This window comes from Cyprinus carpio, chromosome A5 (assembly GCF_018340385.1).
Source record: "Cyprinus carpio isolate SPL01 chromosome A5, ASM1834038v1, whole genome shotgun sequence".
NCBI lineage: Eukaryota > Metazoa > Chordata > Actinopteri > Cypriniformes > Cyprinidae > Cyprinus > Cyprinus carpio.
This window is the reverse complement of record NC_056576.1, coordinates 8967570-8993523: the sequence shown is the minus strand read 5'-3', so window position 1 is coordinate 8993523 and position 25954 is coordinate 8967570. Positions and strand designations below refer to the sequence as shown.

Below are 25954 nucleotides of genomic sequence, written 5' to 3'. Positions count from 1 at the left end.
TCTCGCTCTCTGCCGCTGCTGCCTGCAGTCAGTCTCAGCACGCGCAGCTTACTATCACTACATGCCAGTCAACAACACTTTCCTTTCACTCCGACGCGAAGACTTCGGTTTAGTTTAGTTTAACCACGTCGCTTATACTTCCACCCGCGGTGTTTTTTTATTCAACCTAAAAGCTTTTCCCGAGCTTCATAAGCTGCTTTGGGTAAGAAAAGCTCGTTTGTTGTGCGTGTAAAGGCAGCTCAGTTTCTCAGCAATGGCGACAGCTGCGGTATCTGCCCCTGCTGGCGGCGGCCCGAACCCCGGATCCGGTGCCGAGATGGTCCGCGGTCAGGCTTTCGACGTCGGGCCGCGCTACAGCAACCTCTCGTACATCGGAGAAGGCGCATACGGCATGGTTTGGTGAGATGCTTTCGTACTTGTAAACATGTTACGCATTGTTACCGCTGTTTTTCCGAGAATTGTGATTATATTTCCTTTTGTCGCTTGCTTTGGATTTGTTCATTCAATCACAGCGCAGTGCACCAGCCCCGCTTCTCTCGTTATCGTGCTGCTTCTGCTTGAAACCAGTTGCATGCACTTTTGTTTTTTTATGCTGGACTTTTAAGATTAGTTTTAGATGTGCATTAACAGATAGAGACAAGTTCACACAGAATCTGGTATCTGTCAAAGCATTTCTATTCATGAGCTTGTGAGTCATTATTTAGTCATTTTGCATTGCAGATTTAATTTAGGCTAAATATTTTTCTCTCTCTCAAGAATTTTTTTTTTTTTTTTTTTGCATTAGCTTTGTTATGTTAAAGTATTTACTCGATGGCATTGCAATGTCAAGTTCAGTTTGTATAAATAGGGTTTTAAATTGTATTTAGGTAACATATTAAATTGGGTAAATATTTAATATCATGACTGCATTGCACAGATTTGCAGAAATGTTTTTTAATGCACTCTGTGCATGATCTGTGGTGCAGTTCCAGTCTGTAAATGCAAAGATATCGGACAGTTTTAGCTAAGACCAGACGTCAGGCATGGATCAAAACTTAATGGAGGTGTAGTTGTAAAATTTGCGCAGTGCTTTTCCAGGAATGTCAAGGTGGCAGGACTCTCCTGGGCAGCGTGGGCGCGGGCTCCCCAAGGTTGTGCAAAACTGGTAGGAACAAGAGGCACTTGGATGCGCTCTGCTGTTGGATCTGCCCACGAAAAACAGTTGAAATTGATAGTGCTCGAGTTGGACCTACAGCCCCAACTTTCAACTTCAGTTAGATATACTAAAGTGGATGAGCATCATTTTCCAAATATAAATGTTTCACTAGGTTCCCAAGACTTTGCGAATCTTCCCTAATTTGAAAATCAAATACGTACACAGAAACATTTATACAATAGTTTCGAAATTGTATAACAAAGGAGAATTGTTATGGTTAAGTTTCAAGGCTAGCTTTGTTACAATTGAGAGACTGCTGGCTCAAATTTGCAGTCTGATCGCCCATCTGTTATGCTGAGAGGAGTCCGTTGGCTAAACGAATGAGCTCATCGCTGGCAGGCCTAGTTTTGGTCTTCTCGCACGGATGAATGAATGGTTCACACCCACTCCGACAGCTACAGAGTAGAACAAGCCACCCTGGGTTGACTGTCATATGGACGTGTAGGCCTGTAACATGCTGTACTGAACAGACTGTAACAGTACTGAAGCCTTTGTGCAGCTTTGCTCTTGACTGCAAAAGAGTTGGAGTAAAGAAGAATCTTAATTGATAATTATATCAACAGAGCAGAATACCCAATACAACTGTGTTTTATACTGGAGACAAGCATGACCGTAGGCATCTTAAATTTATGCACCCTTGTCTTAGTTTATGTATTGTGTGTGGTGTGTGTATATAGCACTAACCTCCAAATGTTTGGATTTTTTAAATAAAATACACTAAAAAGTTAATTTAAAAATAATCATTTTTCTATTTTAATATATATTTAAAATCAATGTATTCCTGTGATGCAAAGCTGCATTACTATAGGCTTCAGTGTCACATGACCCTTCAGAAAAAAATTTTAATATGCTGATTTGCTGCTCAAGAAACATCATAATCAGTGTTGAAAACAGCTGTGCTGCTTGGTTTTGTGGAAACTGTGATGAATTTTCTTGGGTTGGGCAGAATTCTTTGAGTGAATAGTAGAACATTTAAAAGAATGCAGCTTAATGCATCCTTGGGCGGGTGAATTAAAAGTAATAATTTCTCTCAAATTAATTTATGACATTTTAATGATTGTTTTGATAATGTTTTATTGGCAAATAATTCCTGAATCAAAGATATAACAAAATACTAATAAATAACCATTATCAACCCATCTACGGACAATTGAACCCCATTGGTAGTATATTTTTTGAGTATGTATGTTGTGTATGTATGTATATATATGTGTGTGTATATGTATGTATGTATGTATGTATGTATGTATATAATATATGTGTGTATGTATGTATATATATATGTGTATATGTATACTATGTATATTGTATGTATATGTATATATGTATATGTATGTATATGTGTATATATATATATGTATGTATATATATGTATGTATGTATATATATGTATGTGTGTATATATGTGTATATATATGTATGTATATATGTGTATGTATATATGTGTATGTATATATGTGTATGTATGTATATATGTGTATGTATGTATATATGTGTATGTATGTATATATGTGTATGTAGATGTATATATGTGTATGTATGTATAATATGTGTATGTATGTATATAATGTGTATGTATGTATATATGTGTATGTATATGTATATATGTGTATGTATATATGTGTATGTATATATGTGTATGTATATATATGTATCTATGTATATATGTATGTATATATGTATGTAGGATAGTATGTATTTTATAGGTATATGTATGTATGTATATAATCTATTATGTATATATATGTATATATATTATATGTATATATATATATATATATGTAATATATTATATATATGTATATATATATATATATGTATATATATATATATATGTATATATATATATATATATGTATATATATGTATATATATATATATATATATACTTATATATATATATATATGTATATATATATATATATATGTATATATTATATGTGTATGTGTATATATGTGTATATGTGTGTGTATATATATATATATATATATATGTATATATGTATATATGTATATATATATATATATGTATATATGTGTGTATGTATGTATATATAAGTTTGTAAAATGGCACAGTTTTTTAAATATCTGAAAGTACACTCTTAACATCATTCAGTCAAGCATTAAATAATACTTGATTATTATAATGACAGAATTTTAGTAATTGGAATTAGAACTTGATAATGTTTGAATGCATATTAGTCATTTTAACTGGACTGGTGGTGGTGCTTTTTTGGTCATTCAGTGTTTCTGTATAAAAAAATTGGGAAAAAACTAACAAAAAAAATGATAAGATAATAATGAAACGAATTCTACTAATAAGAACTATAAAATGCACTAAGGATTACTAAGGATTAATGAGCTGTTGGATTCATGAATTTTTAATCAGGTTTTGTGCGTTTGCTCAAAACTGATTTGCTTAAATCAAAACAGGGACGATACGCATTAGCTCCGCCCACTACCGAAAAACCCAGCAATTCTTAAAAGCTAAAGAATTCCAAAGTAACGCCGTTATTTTGACAGGAAAATTCAATAAAGAATATGGTTTATATGTAGCGTGTCAATTCTCTCTCTCTCTCTCTCTCTCTCTCTCTCTCTCTCTCTCTCTCTCTGATTGTGTGAGATAAAGCGACGGCAAGTCATGCACCTATACACTAGAGTTTACGGTACGTCAAATAAGGGCTGCACAATTAATCGAATTTCTAATCGCGATTACAATTATGGATGCCACAATTACGTAATCGTTCAAAGCGGCAATTAATCGTTCAAAGTCCACTTATGTTATTCTGCACACTTAAGATATGTTTTTTTCTTTCTACATGTTATCTTAAGGGTCTTTCCATTGTTTTAGTTTTAGTATAACATTATAATACCATTCATATTTTTACAACTTTTTTTATATTTTAAAGAAACCAATCCGATGTATATTTGACATTTGAGGCTTATTACTATAGGAATGCACTAAAGGTTTTTTCAGTTAGTGTTTTCAGCTTCTTTATTTTCATATGAAAATATGGCATGCAGTTGCTTTAAACAATGGTATAAACATCATTCAGTGTAAACTGTGATAATCATAATTAATAATCACAATAACCAATTTCAAGGGAATAATCGACAGTTATGATTTTTGTCATAATCGTGCAGCCCTACGTCAAATACAGGTGCGTTGCACATCCATTCAGATGAACTGAACAATATCACAGATCGGTTGACGGAGAGTGAACCTCTGAAGCGCTCTGAGTGTTCGGCGAGTGAAAATATATCTGTGCTAAACTTATACTAAACTTATACTTAAACTCACACACTGGCGAGTAAAATCTGAGAATTTATTAGCCACTGGCTAATATTAGACATCACTTAGTCGACCAGAGTGAAGATTCAGTCGCATATGCGAGTGATTTACTCGCAATGTAGAGGGTTGATTATTCTCATTATATTATATTTATTGTCTCTTAGATCTCTCTTAGCACTTTGCTGTTGCTGTCATTTGTCAGCATAATATTACATAATTGCATCCTATTTACATGACAATGTGTTTCTCAGTATTTGAGAACTAACGTGCATATAAAATATAGCTTCAAGTCATTAGATTTCAAAAGAAGTTACATTTGGGTATTAAAAAGCAAAACTTATTCATCAAATAAATTTCATCCATGGTTTTGATGAAGTCACCACATTAGATCACACGATCTGTCATTTGAGATGTTTAATGTGCACAAACTAGTTTTGCTGACATCTATTCTGAAATATCCTTACAAAGATCTGCTGATGTCATCAGCTACTCATGTATCCTCTAATATGCTTTGAATCCCACTGAGAGTGAATTTTGCCTAATAGTTCCTCTAATTCAGTTTCTCGAAAGCGTGATCCCATTTTTGGAGTATTATAGTGTAGAAAGATCCTAGAAGTGCTTCTGATATAAATGCTGCACTGCCGATTGGGAGTTCTGGATGTTCTAATGGATTTTGCATCCTGCATTACCCCCCTCTGTCCATGAGGAAGCATTTTGGGTGGCCGTCATCCTGTCCCGTATTATGCAAAAGAAAGACCCGCTGTTAGCATTGGCAGAGGTTTTCGGAAACCAGTAATGCAAGTCACGAACAGTGGGCCGTTTGATCACAATCAGATGCCGATTTCCTTTAATCCTAGAATACTTATCTTGTACATACAGATATTCTAAACTGATCAACTGGCCTGGCATTCTCTAAAAAGACAACACCCATGTAATAGAAGATGTATTTTATGTATAACAGCGAGAATATGAGGAGTTGAGATGTTGATGTAATAGCTGGAGAATGTGGAGTTTAGCTGTGTTACTAAGAGAGGTTGGGAATGGGCTGGGTTTCAGTTTTAAACCAGAGAGCGAGTGAATGAGCGAACAGAGGGCAGGAAATGGAAAGGGAAGGGGTGGGTAAATGGATTTAGGAATGGAGAAAGTGAGGCAAAAGGCTGTCCATTTTGTTGTTCTGCCGCACTGAAGCGGTGATTCCCGTAACCGTATGTGTGCGTGTGCAAGTGTTCCTATTGTATAACGGTGTCTAATTACTGGATTTAACGTCCTAGGTATTCTGGATATTAAACACATATTGTCACGCTTACAGATTGAGGATATCACTTCCACTTACAAAATAATATAAATGAACGAGATGTTAAATATATTCTAAATATTAAACACATGTTGTCACACTTGTAGATAGAGGATATGGCTTCCAAATACAAAATGAAATTGGCGTAATGTTTGCATGCCTAAATAGGGTCCCGTAGATGCTGTGAGGTGAGGTTTATTATGGAATATTACACATCTCAGAGCATCACCAAATCATTTGATCGAGCTTGTCATATACCATATATTCCTAACTATTAGATATTTAAAGCAATTATTGTTAAAAAAGTTAACACTTGACAACAATGTCTCATTTGGTAACATTAGTTAATCCATTAGCTGACATAAACTAACAATGAGGAATATATTTTTGACAGCATTTATTAATGTTTGTTAATGATTCACGAGTCTTAACCTTAAACTTAAAGCTAGATCTACAATATTAGTAACAGTGGAAATTTGCAAGTCTGTGAAAAGGGTCCATGTATTAATAAATGTTGGTATAACTTTAACTAAGATTAATAAATGCTTTAAAAGTATATCATTGTTAGTTAATATTATAAGTAATATTTACAGATGAAACCTAATTGTGACCTTAAAATGGTACCAATAATCTCTTGCACATTTCTGTTAAAAGTGCTCTTTTTTTTTTTTTTTGGTTCATAATATTTGTCATCAGTTGGTCTTTCAAGTTTGTTGTGGATGTAACTTGATTTATGCATCAATGATTCTGAAATCTGCAGAGATCGTGTGTGTTCCTTTGACTACAATGTGTTAATTCTCCAAAGTTGCGCAACACTGATGTGGTGTGTTGTTGCAGAAGTGGCTCTGTGTGGGCAGCGTCTCTAAACCATGAGAAGGAATGCCTCAGGACTGACTACCAGTCACAGTTCCTCTCAGTGTTCGCTCTGAAGGGTATGACCCTGCCTCTGTTCTTCATAGTTTGTCTCAATGCTGTGGTCCTAATGCTGAAGTAAAAGTGAATTAGTCTCTTAATTACTTCACTTAGCATGCAGATATTTGTGGGAAACACTGAGCTGTTGCTAATTATATCAGCTGTTTAATTTGGATTTTTGACAGTAAGTGCATGAAACTTATTTAATAGCTACTTTGGATTATAAAACATTGTTTTTTATTTCCAAATTTAATTTTCTACAGATAAAAAAACACAATTATCAAACTTCAATTTCAGTCTGTACTGGACTGCATTCACTAATTTCATAAAAGCATCCATCTGCTAATTGGGCAGCTTCTGCTTTAATTTAATTTGTAAAATTGCTTGATTTAGAATTTTGTGGTAGCACTGTCTAAATAAGAGCTTTGAATATTTTCTTTGGAATTCTCCGACTTTAGTCTACCAAAATTGTCATTTGCTCCTTTCACATCTGGTAATGAAGTGAAGTGAAGTGACATTCAGCCAAGTATGGTGACCCATACTCAGAATTTGTGCTCTGCATTTAACCCATCCGAAGTGCACACACACAGAGCAGTGAACACACACACACACTGTGAACACACACCCGGAGCAGTGGGCAGTGGGCAGCCATTTTATGCTGCGGCGCCCGGGGAGCAGTTGGGGGTTCGATGCCTTGCTCAAGGGCACCTAAGTCATGGTATTGAAGGTGGAGAGAGAACTGTACATGCACTCCCCCCACCCACAATTCCTGCCGGCCCGAGACTCGAACTCACAACCCTTCGATTGGGAGTCCGACTCTCTAACCATTAGGCCACGACTTCCCTAATTAACTGATAACACTTTACAATAAGGTCTCATTTGTTGACATTAGTTCATGCATTAGCTAACATGAACTAACAATGAGCAATATATTATTGTACAGCATTTATTTGTCTTTGTTAATGTTAGTTTCAGTATGTTTTAGTTAGTTTAATAGTACATTAAAGGAATAGTTGACCAAAAATATTTACTCACCCTCAGGCCATTCAAGATGGCGTTTGTTTCTTCATCAGAACAGATTTGGAGAAAAGTAACATTACATCATTTGTTCACCAATGGATCCTCTGCAGTGAATGGGTGCCGTCAGAATGAGAGTCCAAGCAGCTGATAAAAACATCACAGTAATCCACAAGTAATCCATATCACTCCAGTGAAGTGAAAAGCTGCATATTTTTAAGAAACTTTTAAGAAAAATTTAATTTTTTAAACATTGCTTCTGCTCCATAATAACACTTCAATAATGGATTGGTTTCTTATAATCGCACAGCTTTTCACTTAAAAGATATTAATTGATGGACTGGATTCGTGTGGATTACTATAATGTTTTTATCAGCTGTTTGGACTCTCATTCTGACGGCACCCATTCATTGCAGAGAATCCATTTGTGAGCAAGTGATGTAATGCTACATTTCTCCAAATATGTCCCAGTGAAGAAACAAACTCATCAACATCTTGGCCTGAGGGTGAGTAAATTTTTAAATACATTTTCATTTTTGGGTGAACTATTCCTTTAACTAACATTTTAAATTGTTCAAAAAATGTATTAGTAAATGTTGACACTAACATTAACTAAGATTAATAAATGCTGTAGATAAATTGTTCGTTGTTAGCTCAGTTTAACTAATGTAGTTACCAATGTTAACAAATGAAAACCTTTTTGTGATTAATGTTACCAATTATCTCTTAAACAGCCATTATTCCAGTCTTCAGTGTCACATGATCCTTCAGAAATCCTTCTGATAGTTGCTGCTCAAGAAACATTTCTCACATTTCTGTTAAAAGTTCTGTGGTTTCATCTTCAAGTTATTGCTGTTTTTTGCCTTTAGTTCACATTCCATATTCTGTAAAACAGGTTGCGTCGCTTAAAGATCAGGTCTTTTAATGTGCTTCATTATATGGAGCTTTTTTACTCGAGATGCCTTCAAAGGAGATGCAAAAGATGATCATAAGTGATGCCCATCAATTTGATATCTAAAAGTTTCATTTTGATAATAAAATGTCATAAAACGCCAACAATAAAAACAACCAAAAAAAAAGCTGATGGCTTCTGTTTATCAGTTTGGTCAGGTGATGTTCACCATAAACCCCAAACGAATTGTAAAAGCAAGGAATGCCCCATTCAGATGTCCAGATTATTCACTGATATATCTGTTTGAAGTTATTCTCTGTGGCTACCAGAGAAGTGCTAATGCCACAATTTTAAAACCATAAAAGTTGAACCTGCGTAATTGAACTTTTATGCTGTTCCAAAATGTTACTAATAGTTATATTATGCTTTTTGTAATATAACCCCAGTTCTTCTGCTTATTAGGTAATTACACTAATTTTCCTACATTTTTTGAGTTTCCTGTAGCACGACCATTAAATGCGTCACATGGGTCTGGTGTGAAGGCTTATCTCTCTATGGCTGTTTGCTTTAGCTGGTCGACTCACTCATTCAGATACACATATCTATAGCTGGAGTAAATTGAGATTTTGTGTGCCCTCGTTGCAAATAGCACCTCTTCATTATTGTTCAAATTACATTAATAATTACGATAATGACTGTTTGTCCACTTGATCTTGAGTTCAGTAAATGGAGTCTGTTTGTGCCAGTCGAATTTGTATTGTTGTATTGTATGTTTCTGGTTTAGCTAAGAATTTTATAGGCTTTTTATTTAATTTGTAAAAAAAAAAAATTGTATGACTTTAAAAAATATTGAATTTTACTGGTGAGCTTGATTCTTGATCTATAATTGGTATATTATATTATATTATATTATATGTTTTCTTCTTTTAACTTCACTGTCTTACTGTGTTTTTGAAGTACGTTGTTGTTGTTGTTGTTGTTGTTACCTGTTCATATTATTAATCAGCCCATTGATAGTATGTGGCAGTGATATTTTAGTATTGAGATACAATTATAGTGTTCAATTTGTTTAAATATTTTTAATTAGTTTTTCATTTTTATAGTTTCTGTTTTAAAGTAATTTTATTAATTTATGCTGTCTGTTTTTTCCCCTTTTTAATTTTCATATAGTTTTATTAAGTTTTATTTCAGTTTTAGATATTTTAGTACATGGAGTTAACCTAAATAAAAATGAGAAATGTTGCCTAGGCAAATAGCTATATAATTTGTTTTTAATAATTTTTGGTTAAAGAATATTTAGTAATATTTAGTAACACACACACACACACACACACACACACACACACACATATATATATATATATACATACACACACATATACATGTGTGTGTGTGTGTATATGTATAAAAAATATTTTTAGTTAACTATATTAACCTTGCACTGTAAAAAATAAGTGTACTTTTAACTGTAAAATTTTGTAAAAACGCTACAGAAAAAAACTGTTAATAGGTTAACAGTAAGTTCCCGTACTACATACAGGGGGAAAACTGTAAAAGATCTAACCAGACATTTCATGTAATTTTACAGTAAAATGCTTTTAATTGTACAGTTTTTAGAAGTAAAAAAGAACAAATCAATGTATAAGTTAGTCAAAAATGGTAAACTGAAAATCCCAGAATTCCCTGCATGACGCTCCACATTTGAAAGTATTGTTTAAATAATCATGTTTTTTTTAATAGTTTTTGTTATCAGTTATGTACATTTGGGCTTGATGTTACATCTTCTGTTGTTTAATGAAAGTTTATTGGATTATTTGTGTGTCAGTAAGAAAACCATTAATGTGTTTTGTGTTTGCGTGAATGACTCTCTGCACCTTCTATATATTAATATATACTTCTGCTTGTGGCAGAGCTACTTGTGATGAGCTTTGATTCTTCATGTGGCTTTCTCTTTTACCACCTGCATTATGGTGGGTGTCAGTATGTTAAAGCTACAAAATAGATTTTAATAGCAGTGTGCGTTGTTGAATTTACTGGTTTACATTAATTTTCTTGTTTGTAAATTACAGTTTTATACTGTTTTTTTTTTTTTTTGATAGACATACCTGCGGTGAGGGATCTAGTCAAATAAAATAACACTTTCTTTTATGCACCCTCAAGGTCTTGTGTGTGCACAAATGCATACAAATATATTAGTCAAGACATATACACGCTCACACATGCCTGCGCTTACACACACACTGTTTGAGCGCAGACTGTGTGTGGCTATACTGCCTGGGCCATGCCTCCATGCCAAATTCTGCCACGGTGCCAGTCTCCATAGCAACCCTTCTGCCAAGGACGTCAATCCGCCGTCACGCGAACAAGCCTGACTGGAAGGAGTGTCAGAAGGAGCAGCAACAGAGGGAGAGAAGGAAAGCAGAGGAAAGCCAGAGTGCTTGATTAATTTTATTTGCATGGTTGATAGTTTTTGCAAGGCACTGTTTTAAAGTTGTTGCAATCCATGGTGGTTAATTTAATGTTATTCACAACCCCTTATTAACACTTTGGCAACCCTAGTGTTGTGTTGAGGACTTTTACACCCCTCACATTTCTAAACCGCTAGTTTTGTGAAGTAAGGCTTGTGTGTTCCCCTTGTTCAGAATGGTCAAACCGTTCAACATAGTTAATGTTCTTAAGAATGTGAAAAGCTTCTTACTGGCACAGCTGTAAATGTGCGGGCGTTCTGGGTTAGGAACAGAAAGGAAAGGATTATTATCCAACCTTGTGGCATCCCGGCCCCATTTCCATGGTCTTAGAAGCGCCTTCACCCTCAGAAGGTGCATTGAAATAGAAGCAGCTCTGTTTTCTTTAAGCATGAGAAGCCTGCTAAAAGGGATCTTGTGAATGCACAAATAGACATGTCAAACACATATAATGCTATATTGCATAACAGATCTAAATGAGTATCTTACAAATCCAAGAACATGCCTGGGTTATGATTCACCCCAATGTCAAATGAAAGATTTTTTTTGCATTTTGATATCTTTTTTTTTTTTATGACATTTAAGTAAATTCATTTCATTACTGTAGCATGACAAAAATGTGTTGTACTGCCTTATGACCGTGTTGCTGTGCAAGAGAAAGTGATGCAGAAGCTTAATGCAAGTTATCTCTTTGTCATTACTGTAACATGGCTATGTTATGAGGTATTTATGCATTTTAATATTTGCCTTTGAATGCATGATAATTTTAATAAAATACGGTCAAAAATAACTTCTGAACCTGTTAAGGGAAAGAGAAATTCAGGCAAAGAAATGTTGAATGCTCATGAAATTGTCATAATGTAAATTATTTTAATGGTCCATGTATTTATTTAATTATTAAATAGTTTATTTTTTATTGATGTTAATTATTTGTTTGCTTTATTTGTCCTCTGTTATTATTTGTCCTTTAATGCAGATAACCTCAAACTCATTACTCTTAAATAATAATAATATTAATAAAAATCACATTATGTAGTATCTATGCATTTTAATATTTGTTGTACTGCCTTTAAATATGTGCTGATTTAATTGATAAAATATGGATAAAAAACTTCCGGACCTGTTATACTAATGAGAATTTGGGGTGAAGAAATGTACTTAATAGTCATGAAATGTCACAATGCAATTAATAATGGTCTGCATATTATTTTAATTATTAGATGATTTATCATTATTGTTTTGTTTTATTTTAAGCACATTCTGACCCAGTTCTTATTACTGTAATGCAAATAATCTCGCTCATACTTCAACGTGAAAAAAATAAATTATGAAATATTTATGCATTGATACTTGTTGTACAGCCTTTATTGTTTGCACATTTTATTTCAATAAAATATGAGCCTATAAATAAAAATAATGTTAATGTAAATACTAATTTGGAGTCAAAAAAATTAGTTTGTTTTGAACCTAAATATGTTCTCGTCGGGATTCATGTTCTTCATATGTTTAAACAGCTGTGTTGAAGCTGTTTGAGTGGGTTCCTTTGCTCTCTTATCCGATTGTGTTCCACATAGACCTTCAGCTACACTTTGCTGATGCCACACTGAGGGTTTACACACAAGTAACACTAAAGTATGGAGTTTTTTTTCTTTTTTTGGTGATTTACATCCGTGCTTGTATACTGTGCTGATTTTCAGTCTTCAGGATGTTCACATGCAGCATTCATTCCCTTCGGTTTTCATGCAGCCCCAGCTTTATTTATAGACATCTTTATTATTTGGTGACATGACGTTTTTTCCCTCCCTCTTTTGCACTGAGGGTATCTGGCATTGTCAGAGCATTGTGTAAATTCACTACCAGCGTTCAGCCTGTCTCCACCCCCCTCCTTCACATTACCATGGCAACATCCTGTTGCATAACTCCTAACTGTAAAGTCTCGCCTGTCCGTCTCCGTGGAAACCATGTCTCTCTCTCTCCTTTTCCCTTTTTCCCTGCTGTTTGCTGTGTCCCTCCATCTCTGCTTCTCTCTCTCCTCTGGCTTTCATGGTCTTTCTTCACATCTGTGTAATTTCTCCACTTTCTGCCCTTTAGAGTGTTTTGTGCAAGGTGCCAGCCAGAAGCTTGATCCGTGAAATTTGTACTTGGCCAATTGCACAAATTGAAATTTGGCATCAACAAAAAAAAACTTGTCATAAATTGTGACCTGCTTGATGACCGTGTTTCTGCTGCACAAGAGAAAATGGTGCAGATGCTGCATTATTGGTGCACCTGACACAGATTTGCCATTAACAGTGTGTCAGCAGTGCAGAGAGTTCAGCTCATGGTTATAGTCAGGTGAGATTGTATCTGTTCTTTGCATTCATGAACCTCATGTGCGATGAAGAGTGGCACAGATAAGCTTTAGGAACGTCTAAGCCAAAGGTTAGAAGTGTTTGAAAAAAGTAAAAAAAAAAAAAAAAAGTAAAAAAAAAAGAGATCTAATATATGTGTGTATGTGTGTGTATATATGTGTATATATATATTTATATGTGTGTTTGTGTGTATATACATTGAACAAAATTATAAACGCAACACTTTTGACTTTGCCCCCATTTTTCATGAGCTGAACTCAAAGATCTAAGACTTTTTCTGTGTACACTAAAGGCCTTCAAAAATAGTGTTCACAAATCTGTCTAAATCTGTGTTAGTGAGCACTTCTCCTTTGCTGAGATAATCCATCCACCTCACAGTTGTGGCATATCAGGATGCTGATTAGACAGAATGATTATTGCACAGGTGTGCCTTAGGCTCTCATTAATAGAGATAATCACTGAAATTACACAAAGTCATTACACAGAAGTTAAAAATTATACGAATTTAGGCATGTTTATTGGCAGCGCTTGATCACTTTTCCTGTGGTAACAATGATGGGAGTGCTATAGGTGCACAATAATTCATCTTCAAACTAAACTGCATTTCTCATGTTATGAGAAAATATTTTAGTGAGAACAATGATCAGTGATGCTCACTTTGATATTGTGGAGACACTGCTGGATTTGTTGGAACGGTCAATATCGTCTGGTTTGTATAGGTGCAGTGATAATATCTTACTGTACAACCACAACTACACAGAGGTGTTGATGCTGTGTTAAGGCATCTCCACAACATTATGAAAAATACCACTGTATATGAAGGATACAACTTGAAGAAAATGTTAATTTGCATGTTTTCTTTTTAAAATAGGCTACTTTGTCAGTGACGCGCTGAGTCAGACAATTCTATTTATACTGCAATAAATATACGCTAAAAATAGCTTAAAGACGTTCACCTTATCAGCAAAACTGGATCATTTAAATTTGATTTGAATTGTTTAATACAATTGAAATACTATTTGGCCAGTGGAAAAGAATGAGATCAACTCTATTCTAAAATATTTATCTGAGAACTATGTTTTTATGGATTTTGATATATTTATGCTGAAACAAGAATACTTTTCCCCCTAATATTTTGCCTAACCATAAAGTTATCAAACACTAAATTCTAAATTAAATCGAGATGATTCCTTTAAGCTACAAAAGTTATTGATTTCCTCGTTTTCTTTTGTTCTTTGATTAACAGACATCACAGCAGCTGGTTATTAGGTTATATGGCTGCTATTACTGAACGTACCACAGCTGAACGTAATGCAGATCTGACATGCTTGAGTTTCATTCACGCCTTGATATACAGGCTACAGCGTGCACTGACATATTTGCGCATACAATTAAAGAGCATGCAATATGAGAGCAGTATAATGGCTGACGGGACGGGAAAATTCGTTTTTACTGACATGACCTGACAACATCTCATCTGAGCGCAGGTCACTTTTGTTCTACTGAAGCTCCTCATCACCTGTACGTTTCTGTGCTCATTTGACTAGCGCTGAGATGATGTTGGAGTTTAACTGGAAAAATTAATCACATACATTAATGCACTAATTTTGACAGCACTTATGTAAACACATTTATATATGCTTACATAGGTGTATGTACCTATTCCCCTCATTCACAAGCATATATCTTGCTCTTCCCTCTGTTTTGACTTTTACACTTATGGTCCATTTTCACCAGTGCCTTTCAAAAGATACTCATTGTAATCTCATCTTGAATGTATTATATATTTCTATGTGAGAAGTGTTTTAAAGCAGCTTTTCTAAAGGTCCACAGAAAAGTGCCCATAATTGAAAGGCCCATCAACATTCACATTGTATTAAACTACTTATATTATGTACTTGACAGCTTTGTGTCACTTGGTATACATTTGATATTGTTTGTGTGGTTTTCTTTTACATTTTGAATAATAATGACAAAGCTACATGACAGTGTTTTGTAACCCAGAAAAAAAGATGTTTGATCTGATTGTTTTTATTTATAATTTTTTTTTTGCATCTCTTTGTTTCAGCTCGGCGTATAAGTGTGATAATAAAGTGCGTGTGGCGATAAAGAAAATCAGTCCGTTTGAGCACCAGACATACTGTCAGCGCACACTCCGTGAGATTAAAATCCTGCTCCGCTTCAAGCACGAGAACATCATCGGCATCAACGACATCATCCGCACCCCCACCATCGACCAGATGAAAGACGTGTATCCTTTTTATTTGTATTTTAGCCTGGAAATAAATTTAGGATTTTGAAACAAAGGAAAGACATATTTATACGTAGGTACATTGGTGACATTGATCGTGTCATGTGGCTCCTTTGTACAGACAGTGAGATGTTCTTTCATTGAAATTAAAGATGTTTTTTATTTTCATGCTGGAGAACATGGTCAGGTTTTATATTCGTCAGTTTGTGTCCTGCCATCATTAAAGAAAAAAACTAATATTATTAATTCGAATTCATTCAATTTTTCAGTTCAGCTTCCTAAATGTTAATGTTCAGGCTGAAAACGCAGCCTCTGGCACAAACAATGCTCTTTTACAACTGTGTAGGCTGAGACAATGCAAAAATCTCTAGTAAAGAGTTAATTTTAGGACCAAAATCAATAGTCAGTAGGTGTGTGGATAGTGAGAGTAGTTTTGTATGATCTAATCGCTGTGTTGCTCTAATGTGTTTAGCGTCATGCCAGAGCTGCGGTTAAAAGGAGTAGAAACACAAGATCTTAAAAGGCCACAGCTTTTGTCAGTTTCTGTTTTCTTAAAGGGATACTCCACCCCAAAATGAAAATTGTCATTAATCACTTACCCCCATGTCGTTCCAAACCTGTAAAAGCTTGGTTCGTCTTCGGAACACAGTTAAAGATATTTTGGATGAAAACCTGGAGGCCTGTGACTGTCCCATAGACTGCCAAGTAAAATAAACTGTCAAGGTCCAGGAAAGTATGACAAGCATCGTCAGAATAGTCCATCTGCCATCAGTGGTTCAACCATAATGTTATGAAGTGACTAGAATACTTTGTGTACCCGAATAAAACAAAAATAATGACTTTATTCAACAATTTGTCTCCTCTGTGTCTCTCCGCATCAATGTAGCACCTTTTTGAAGAAAATGAGCTGAACGCATGCAGCTTACGCTCTTCTGTGTCATCCACACCACAAGGATGATCTGTTCTCTTTCAAATCAAAATGTAAATGCACGTAGAAAACGTATCCGTGTAGCGCGGCTGACACAGAGGAGCTTACGCTGTTTGCGTTCAGCTCATATTCTCCTAAATGGCACTTTGGTGATTTGGAGAGACACAGAGGAGAGGAATTGTTGAATAAAGTCATTATTTTTGTTCTATTCGCATACAAAAAGTATTCTCGTTGCTTCATAACGTTACGGATGAACCACTGATGCCAGATGGACTATTCTGATGATGCTTTTCATACTTTTCTGAACTTGACCGTGTATTTTAGTTGCCAATCTATGGGACAGTCACAAGCCTCCCGGTTTTTATCCAAAATATCTTATATTGTTATCCCAAGACGAATGAAGCTTTTACGGATTTGGAACGATATGTGGGTAAGTGATTAATGACTAAGTTTTCATTATGGGGTGGAGTATCCCTTTAACCCCATGCTTTGTGTTTGACCTTGACCTTGACGAACTGTAGCTACATTGTACAGGATCTGATGGAGACGGACTTGTACAAGCTGTTGAAGACGCAGCACTTGAGCAATGACCACATCTGTTACTTCCTGTACCAGATCTTGCGTGGCCTGAAGTACATCCACTCGGCAAACGTTCTCCACAGAGACCTGAAGCCATCTAACCTGTTACTCAACACTACTTGCGATCTCAAGGTGAAGTACACTGCGTCATGCCATTTAGTCATCCAAATGGAGTGCAGAGAATAAGAGTGCAATGGTTTTAATAAAATTGTTTTTTGTCATTTTTTTTATTAGTTTTTTAAATGTCTGTATAATTAATTTGTTTTAAAATAGCTACTATACTATATTTAATTTGTTTAACAAAATAGCTACTATAAGGATAAATAACCTGTAGGGATGTGACGAGATCTCGTGGTAGGAGATCTCGCGAGATCCGATGTGTCCCGCGAGATCCGGCTGGTCTCACGAGAATGTGATGATATCCTTGCAAAACAATTTGCAGTTTACATTAGAGCTGCTCAATTAATTGTTTAAAGATCGCGATCTCAATTCAAACACACAAGCAATCTTAATCTTGGAAGACAACGATTCAGCTATGTCTGTTACAGATGTTTCACATCGCGAGTGTCAGTGGAGTGCGAGAAGCACGTTTTGTCGCTGCCCATGTTAATGAATCATTCAGGCTGCTGCTGATCCAGAAAGAGCAACACAAAAAGTCTTTTCAATCGCACATCATTTATTTCTGTGTTACAGACATTTAATTAACATAAGTACTGAGATAAAAGTTTATAGTTTGGGTATAAACACTTATTCTCTACAGTAGCATTCAAAACTAAAGTATCTAAACACGTGTATGTGTTGTAACGCTTACACTCTTCCTCCAGCAGGTATTGACAACTGTCCGTTTTAAAGTATTTGTCATTGAATCATTCATTCAGGAGATTCCAATAGTGAAACAAGTCTTTATGAATTGAGACCCTGAATCCTTCATTTATTTATTTTTTATTTTGTTCAAATTAATATATTTTTTTAAAGACTTAACCAATGAGCATATTGTCAAAATCACTAGTAAATTATTTTATTTTGTTTAGTTTTCAAATTTTTTTCTTCAGAATTGTGAGATAATCATGATCTTCAATTTATATATAAAAATAGAATTGTGTAGCTCTAGTTTACATGTTTTACATTACATTATTTTACATTATTGCTGCAAATAATAGATATGTTATATTGTGTAGATATATAATAGTTTAATTTCATAAAGCACAAGTTGATTTCAATATGCTTCTACATTTTTTGTATTTTGTGTTTTTCAGTTGAATAAAATACTATTTTCCCCTATATATTTAGTAACTGAGAATTTCTTTAAAAAAGTCAAAAAATCTCATCTCGTTCCTGTGAACCCAGTCTCGTGTCTCATCTCATCACACCCCTAATAACCTGTATAGTTAATTTTTATTAAAAAAAAAAAAATTATTATTTTAATACATCAACTTAAACTAAATGAAAATGAGAAATAATGTCTTGGAAACTAACTGAATTTTAAAAAAAAATGTTATTTAAGTTAACATTTATTTCAAGTAACAGAAATGTCTTTTTTTTATGGTTTTAGTTTAACTAATTATATACATGTGTATATATATATATATATGTATGTGTATATGTGTATGTGTATATGTATATGTTTAACTGATGTACATAAAGTTTGAAAAAGATAACACTTTCAAAATGATTAGTGTTTACACATCCACAAAAACGGCCCAAAACGCTGTATTACGTATGCCAGGCCAGTAGTTGGCGCTGTCACCTTGTTAGTAAACAGTACCTGTAGGGAAGTGATGATTATATGTTGTATATGATGCGTCTCCGCTGTTGATTGTAATATTGGTGAAGTAAATCCACACTTCGCTGAAGAAGCGTTAGCAAACTCTTAAGCAGCAACAACAGTACCATGTACCCCGCCATTGTTGTGTATGTTTGTTCGCACTTGCCTTTAAATTCTACACGTACTGTGCATGTCTACATACCTAACACGTACTATGCATGATGTCACCGTTTTCAAAGATTCCCGTATTGGGTGTTTACATAGAAATGGTAATGGTGCCATTTTCAAAAACTTGCACTTTGAAACCCGTTTTCAAAAATACGCGTTTTCAGTCCCCAAAAGGCCGTTATCGTGTAAACGAATAGTCAAAAGTTTCCCGTTTTTGGCTGAAAACCTTATCGTGTAAATGGCCCCTAAGTATTTCATGAAATACGTGTATTTTTACTTATAAAGTTTAAAATTTTTCTAATTGTTTTGAAACTGTTCTGCAGTTGCAGACATTGTATTTTTATAACCATCACCTTTTAACTTCATTGCCACCACAACATACTATGTTTTATTAAAGCAAAGTAACGGCAGACTCATCTTGGACATTGCTGGATACTCACAAATCTCTGTAACTTCTGTTTTTTTTTTTGTTCCCCCCACAGATCTGTGATTTTGGGCTCGCCCGGGTGGCCGATCCAGACCATGACCACACCGGCTTCCTGACGGAGTATGTAGCCACACGTTGGTACCGCGCACCAGAGATTATGCTCAATTCTAAGGTGAGGAAGCAGTTTTGATCTTTCAAAGTTTGTTGGCCTGATCATTCAAACACAGATTAAGTTTAATCCTGGAGTTATTTCATTATTGTCTCAAGTGTGTGTTTGGTTGCTTTATGCAACCCTCTATTTTTAACTTTTAAGATAACCATGGTATAACTATGATACACACCACCCTGAAAATTCCAATACCAAAGAAATGCATGATAACACATTTTTTACGTAAATGTTGATAGCTATGTCACTGAACAATCTCTTCATGTATGTGCCTCTCTATCTCTCAGGGTTACACTAAGTCCATTGATATATGGTCGGTCGGTTGTATTCTGGCTGAGATGCTTTCGAATCGACCCATCTTTCCTGAAAAACAATATCTACAACATCAAAAACACATCATATAAAAAAAAACACAGTACACTATATATATCCCCCCCCCCACACCCTTACACCACACATTAAAAACACTACTAATGAGTTTAATAATTATATGTTCTTGTCATGACGTCATGATGTGTAGTGTGATTAGTCATTTGACTTTTACAGTTCAGGTGAAAAAGCTCAGTGGTTTGTATAAAGAAAGATTGTAGATTTTAGGACACATACTGAGAGATGAATTTAGATGATTGAGATTAACAGGAATATTAACAGATTACAGTGTTTGGTATAGCTTGTTGGTATTTCACCAGATTTGTAATGTGAAGCATTCATAAACCTGTTGCTAACAAAGGAGATACTTTGTTGAGCTTACTTCAATCAAAACAAAATATTGACTTTATAACATAAGAAAATGAAAAAGAAAATATATTTTGTAATTTAACATTACAACTGTAAAATAAAAAATATATTATTTTTTATTAAATTAAATTTTATTAAAAAAAAAAATAAGCAAAATTAAGATATATCTCATCTGAAATTATGCAAGTTTTTGCTTAAAAGGGACAACTTGTTTTCTCTTTAAATTATGCAGATATTTGTGCTTGTTTTAATCATAAACTCACTGCATTTAAAAAAAAAATCTTTTTGCATCATTTTCCTTCTCAAGTAAATGTATCTAAAAATCTATAAAAATCTTTTTAAATAATTACTTAAAAGGTTGCATTCATTCATTAAACGTGCTATACTTGGGATCATAAAGGTCTAAAAGTCCTAAACTTAACTTAAAACCTGCAGAAACCCATGCTAATTCTGATAGATCTGAACTTTTTCATGTTGATTGTTGAGGTGAATACTTGAATCACATGGGACATCAGGAAGACTAAACACCACATTGTCTACACTGCAAGCTCTTTTTATAACGAAACATGAGATTTTTTTGTCCAGTTTTCATAAAGCTGTGCTTCTGTAATTAAAACATGCTTACTCACTCAGCTGAATAATTGATGTACACTGAACGCTATTTAAAAGCTCTGTATAGGACATCCATCTCTGGACTGAAACACGATACATTGTGGTCAGTTTTGCATAGTAAGACTGAGATAAGCGTTTGATGGTTATCGCCAAAAAGGCTTATTCATCGTTTCCCTTGCAAGCCAAGCACATCAGATGTCGTCGCGTTCCTTCTCTTTATTTTTCCTTTCTCCGTCTGTTGCATCAGTTAAAAACTCAGTGTTTCCTCTCAGAGATGCTGCTGATTTTGACCCTGCAATGAGCTGATAACGTTGTCCAAGCTGCTGTGTGTGTTTGAAGGGTGTGTGTTTTCTCACCAAAAACTCACAGTGATGGCTCCTGAAGAGAGTGACACTTTCTTCCATTAGCATGTGTGTCTTTGAACCTGTCTGGCCTGTGCGAGCAGATGTTTCCCTGTTGATAACTCTACTTATTTTCTCATTTAGATTGCGTCTGCACATCATTAGCCTTGTGCACTGGGTTATTGTTGTACCATCTCTCTCATTCTCTGAACAAGCACTTATTCAAAAAAAATGCCTTTTCTAGTTAGGTTATTAAATGTGTCATATTCTACAACTGTAGCAATTGTTGTTTTGTAAGTTTAAATTAAAAAGGCTGTTTTTCCTTGTCTACTTCACACTGGCATTTATCACAGATGCTGAATAATTGAATACTGAATAATGTAAACATAAACGGAAAAGTATGGTAAAAAGACAGAAAAAGTTGTGAAATTTGGCACACAGGTAGAGGAGAGTCTCAAAATGATCCACAACAAATTTTGAGTCTATTTAAAACCTTCTAGCAAAATAGCAAAAAAAAAAAAACACTGTTTCCATAAAAATATTAAGCCTCACAACTCTTGTCAACATTGATCATGAGAATGATTTCTGCACTGAAGACTGGAGTAATGATGCTGAAAATTCAGCTTTGCATGACAGAAATTACATTTTAAAATATATTCATATATTGGGACCAATTCCCTCCTATCACTTTCATATTGTCTGTTTATTAAAGCACATATTTTGCATAGCCATATTCTACATCCCTAATCCTACCCAATTCTTAAACAACCTATTAATAAGCAGCAAATAAGGAGTTTACTGAGGCAAAAGTCAAAGTTATTAGTTTAATACCGAGAATTAAACCTTAAAATAAAGCGTGACCATACATTGTAATAAATTGGGTTTTGATCAATTAAATGCAAATAAAGTGAGCATATGTGACTTCTTTATATATAATTCTACTATATATATTAAATATTTAATATAAAAAAAAATAATGGAAATAATGATGCAACAAAATAAAGCATATTTTCTTGTTCCCCTAGTCTATATTTTCATAATTTAATATCTAATCCTTTTTATTTTTCTCCCTTCTCTGTCCTGTAGGTATTTTGGGCTCGCCCTCTCAGGAGGATCTCAATTGCATTATCAACATTAAGGCGAGAAATTACCTGCTGTCACTTCCTCTCCGCTGCAAAGTGCCCTGGAACCGCCTGTTTCCTAACGCCGACCCTAAAGGTCAGAGGTCATCTCCACACCCGCACACAAAGGAACTAGTCCTCGTATCTTCAGACCAAGCCACCTTAAACACTCCCATTCTGACTCATTTTAACAACATCTGTTTAAAGTTGGGGTTATAACAATTAAAAGCTGTCCGTGGGAACGTCCATTAAAAAGAGCAGCATCCACTAGAGGTTTGTTTTTAATGAACCAGTGTGATATTTTTATATATTTGTCTCTGTTTTCTTGTAGCGTTGGACCTGTTGGATAAGATGTTGACCTTTAACCCTCATAAGAGGATTGAGGTGGAGGAGGCGCTGGCTCACCCGTACCTGGAGCAGTACTATGACCCCACAGATGAGGTCAGTTCACTACTAGTTTTTTTTTTTTTTGGTAAGGAATAGCCTTAATAAATTGTATAAATAAAAAGATAACAATGCACTATGAGACCATAAGAGCAACCAGACAAACATTGCATTTAGTATTATTGTTGTTGTTTTTTGTTAATAATAATAAGTAATGGTTAACTTCCATTACATGCTTAATAATTATAATTACTAATTAATATTATAATTTTTATACTATAAGAACAATAAGAGCAACAAGACAAACAACAATAATAATAATCTTACATGCTTAATAATCATCATCATTAAATATTTAAATACAGTAAAGTATTCTGCTGTAAAGAACACTAGCTTCATCATATTCTCTGCTGTTGCTTATCTTAGAGTTTATGGTGGTCAAAGGTTGAGAGTGTTTCAAACATGTTTGAGCACTGTGAAGTGCACTTTAATAGCCACATGGCCACAGTAACCTTTGACTGTCTGTAGCGTGTCTGGTAAAATAGAATGGGTTGTTTAAGCATGTGAGTGTAAGGATTTTTAATGCTGCCATGTCTTGTTTGATTAGCACATTTTCCCTTTTTTGCCTTCTTTCGCAACAGCAGTTTTGATGATGTTCATTTTGTCTATGACTATTGTTTTTATCCAAAAATTACAAATTGCATAGAGTTCAGCACTGGTCTTATTGCACAAATGGCAACACTGAAGACTGTACTCGATAAATGTAGGACTTCATTTACCAACACTGAAAAACGGTTGTAGTACCATAAATGTTGTATTGGTATAAGCAAAGGAACTGTGGGTTAAGCATTTTATCTCACTGTAACTATGCTTTATTTGTCCTTTATAGCCTGTTGCCGAGGCTCCGTTTAAGTTCGATATGGAGCTAGATGACTTGCCCAAAGAGACTTTGAAAGAACTGATCTTTGAAGAAACTGCACGCTTCCAGCCAGGCTACAGACCATAGCCTATCGCACAGGTAAACTGCAGACTGAAGCCAGATGCATGCATCAAATAAACAACTAAATCAATCACATAGGTCAAAGAAAGAAAAAAATACACAGATGAGTCAATTTTCCATGTAACTGTAAGTGAGTGGTGAAGAATCCAGTCATTTTGAGCTCTTAAAGAGGAATTTCCATTCTGTTCATTTCTTAAAATGATTCACAGTTTCTCAGCTCTTTAGTCTTGAGCGTCACATGATTCTTCAGAAATTATTCTGATGTCATTTGCTGCTCAAGAAATGTTTATTACTGTCAGTTTTGGTCCATTTAATGCATCATGGAATAAAAGCATTCATTTCTTAAAAATAAAAAAAAGTTTTACTAACCCCAAACTTTTGAACAGTGGTGTTAGCGTGATGAACATGAATGAATGGGTTTGTCAGAAGTGTAAAAACATGCAGTGTTTCCTCTGTGTAATCCGGATGATTCTCTGGAGGGAGCAGCTGTTCCGTGGTTGTCCTTTTACACTTCCTGGATTACAAATCAGCGCCAAGACCATGAATATTATTAAAAAGCTGAAACTACTGGGCCCGTGTTCTAAAGGATCCTAAGGCCTACATAAATGTGACCCTGGAGCACAAAACCAGTCTTAAGTCGCTGGGGTATATTTGTAGAAATAGCCATTGTATGGGTCAAAATTATTGATTTTTCTTTTATGCCAAAAATAATTAGGATATTAAGTAAAGATCATGTTCCATGAAGATATTTAGTAAATTTCCTACTGTAAATATATTTAAACATAATTTTTGATCAGTAATATGCATTGCTAAGGACTTCATTTGGACAACTTCAAAGACGATTTTCTCAATACTTCGATTTTTTTGTTGCACCCTCAGATTCCAGATATTCAAATAGTTGTATCTCGGCCAAATATTGTCCTATCCAAACCATACATCAATGGAAAGCTTATTTATTCAGATTTCAAATGATGTATAAATCTCAATTTTGAAAAATTGACCCTTATGACTGGTTTTGTGGTCCAGGGTCACAAAAATCTGTAAAGAATCAATGGGTCGTGATACTAAATTTAAACTTTAATAAAGACAGCACAGATTATTGTCCCATGCAGTATCTTATCCAACCTAGTGTTGAGAAGATTTAATGTTTTTGAAGTCTCTTATTCTCAGCTAGGCTGCATTTGTTTAATTAAAAACAGTAAAAATAGTAATATTATGAAATATTATTGCATTGTAATTTAATATTTTCAAATGTAATATATTCCTGTGATGCACAGCTGGATTTTCAGCATCATTACTCCAGTCTTCAGTGTCACATGATCCTTCAGAAATCATTCTAATATGCTAACATTTCATATGATTATCAATGTTGAAACCAGTTGTGCTGCTTAATATTTTTGGAAATCGTGATGCATTTTTCTTCAGTATTCTTTGATGACTATAAATCTAAAGTCTTTACTGTCACTTCTGATCAATTTAATGTGTCCTTGTAGAATAAAAGTATTAATTTCTTACTGACTCCAAAGCTATGAATGCTAGTGTGTTTTAATTACACACCCAAGCCAATTTTTACAATAATTTGGCACTTTGCAATCCTCAAATTCACACTCTGTTGGAATATAGTTGTATTTGAATTACATCTCAGCCATAACTATTCCTGTTTTTTGCTCTGTCTGTAGGTGTGTTGGTCTGGATTCGATCATGCTGATGCTTCTGTCTCCACTCCACTGTGCGCTGTAGTCCTCTTTTGGTCTTCATCGCCATCATCATCATCACCATCGATAACTCCTCCTCCTCCTAAACTCCAAAACTACAGGCAGCCCTCAAAGTTCATCTGACCCCAGCTGAGAACATGCACTCCTGCTCCACTCCTTCAGTCTCATTACAATGAAAGCGCAGAGCTTCTCTCACACTCGCACTCTCTCTTCCTGCCCATCTGTGTGAAAGCTTGCCCGCGTGTGTTTGTGGTCAACACCTCGTCAAGGTTTCTGATTCCGATGAACCCTTTTTCTCTCAGCCTCCTGATACACTTCAGTAAAAACCGTCTATGATTGTG

At 34.7% G+C, this 25954-nt stretch overlaps 1 protein-coding gene across 1 annotated transcript; it reads left to right on the top strand.

Annotated features, from left to right (window-relative positions):
* Window positions 1–25: 25 nt before the first annotated feature.
* On the top strand, window positions 26–25954 carry LOC109079273 (mitogen-activated protein kinase 1-like). The gene is made up of 9 exons (XM_042753082.1): window positions 26–399; window positions 15487–15669; window positions 17119–17308; window positions 19592–19708; window positions 19990–20101; window positions 22477–22611; window positions 22846–22955; window positions 23788–23916; window positions 25578–25954. The coding sequence occupies exons 1-8, from the start codon at window positions 254–256 to the stop codon at window positions 23902–23904; spliced, it is 1110 nt and encodes a 369-aa protein (XP_042609016.1). The 5' UTR covers window positions 26–253; the 3' UTR covers window positions 23905–23916; window positions 25578–25954.

Coding starts and splice junctions, on each gene's coding strand:
- LOC109079273 (XM_042753082.1), top strand. CDS start 254: ATGGCGACAGCTGCGGTATCTGCCCCTGCTGGCGGCGGCCCGAACCCC. Junction 15,670..17,118: donor ATCGACCAGATGAAAGACGT/GTATCCTTTTTA, acceptor GACGAACTGTAG/CTACATTGTACAGGATCTGA. Junction 22,956..23,787: donor ACTATGACCCCACAGATGAG/GTCAGTTCACTA, acceptor TGTCCTTTATAG/CCTGTTGCCGAGGCTCCGTT.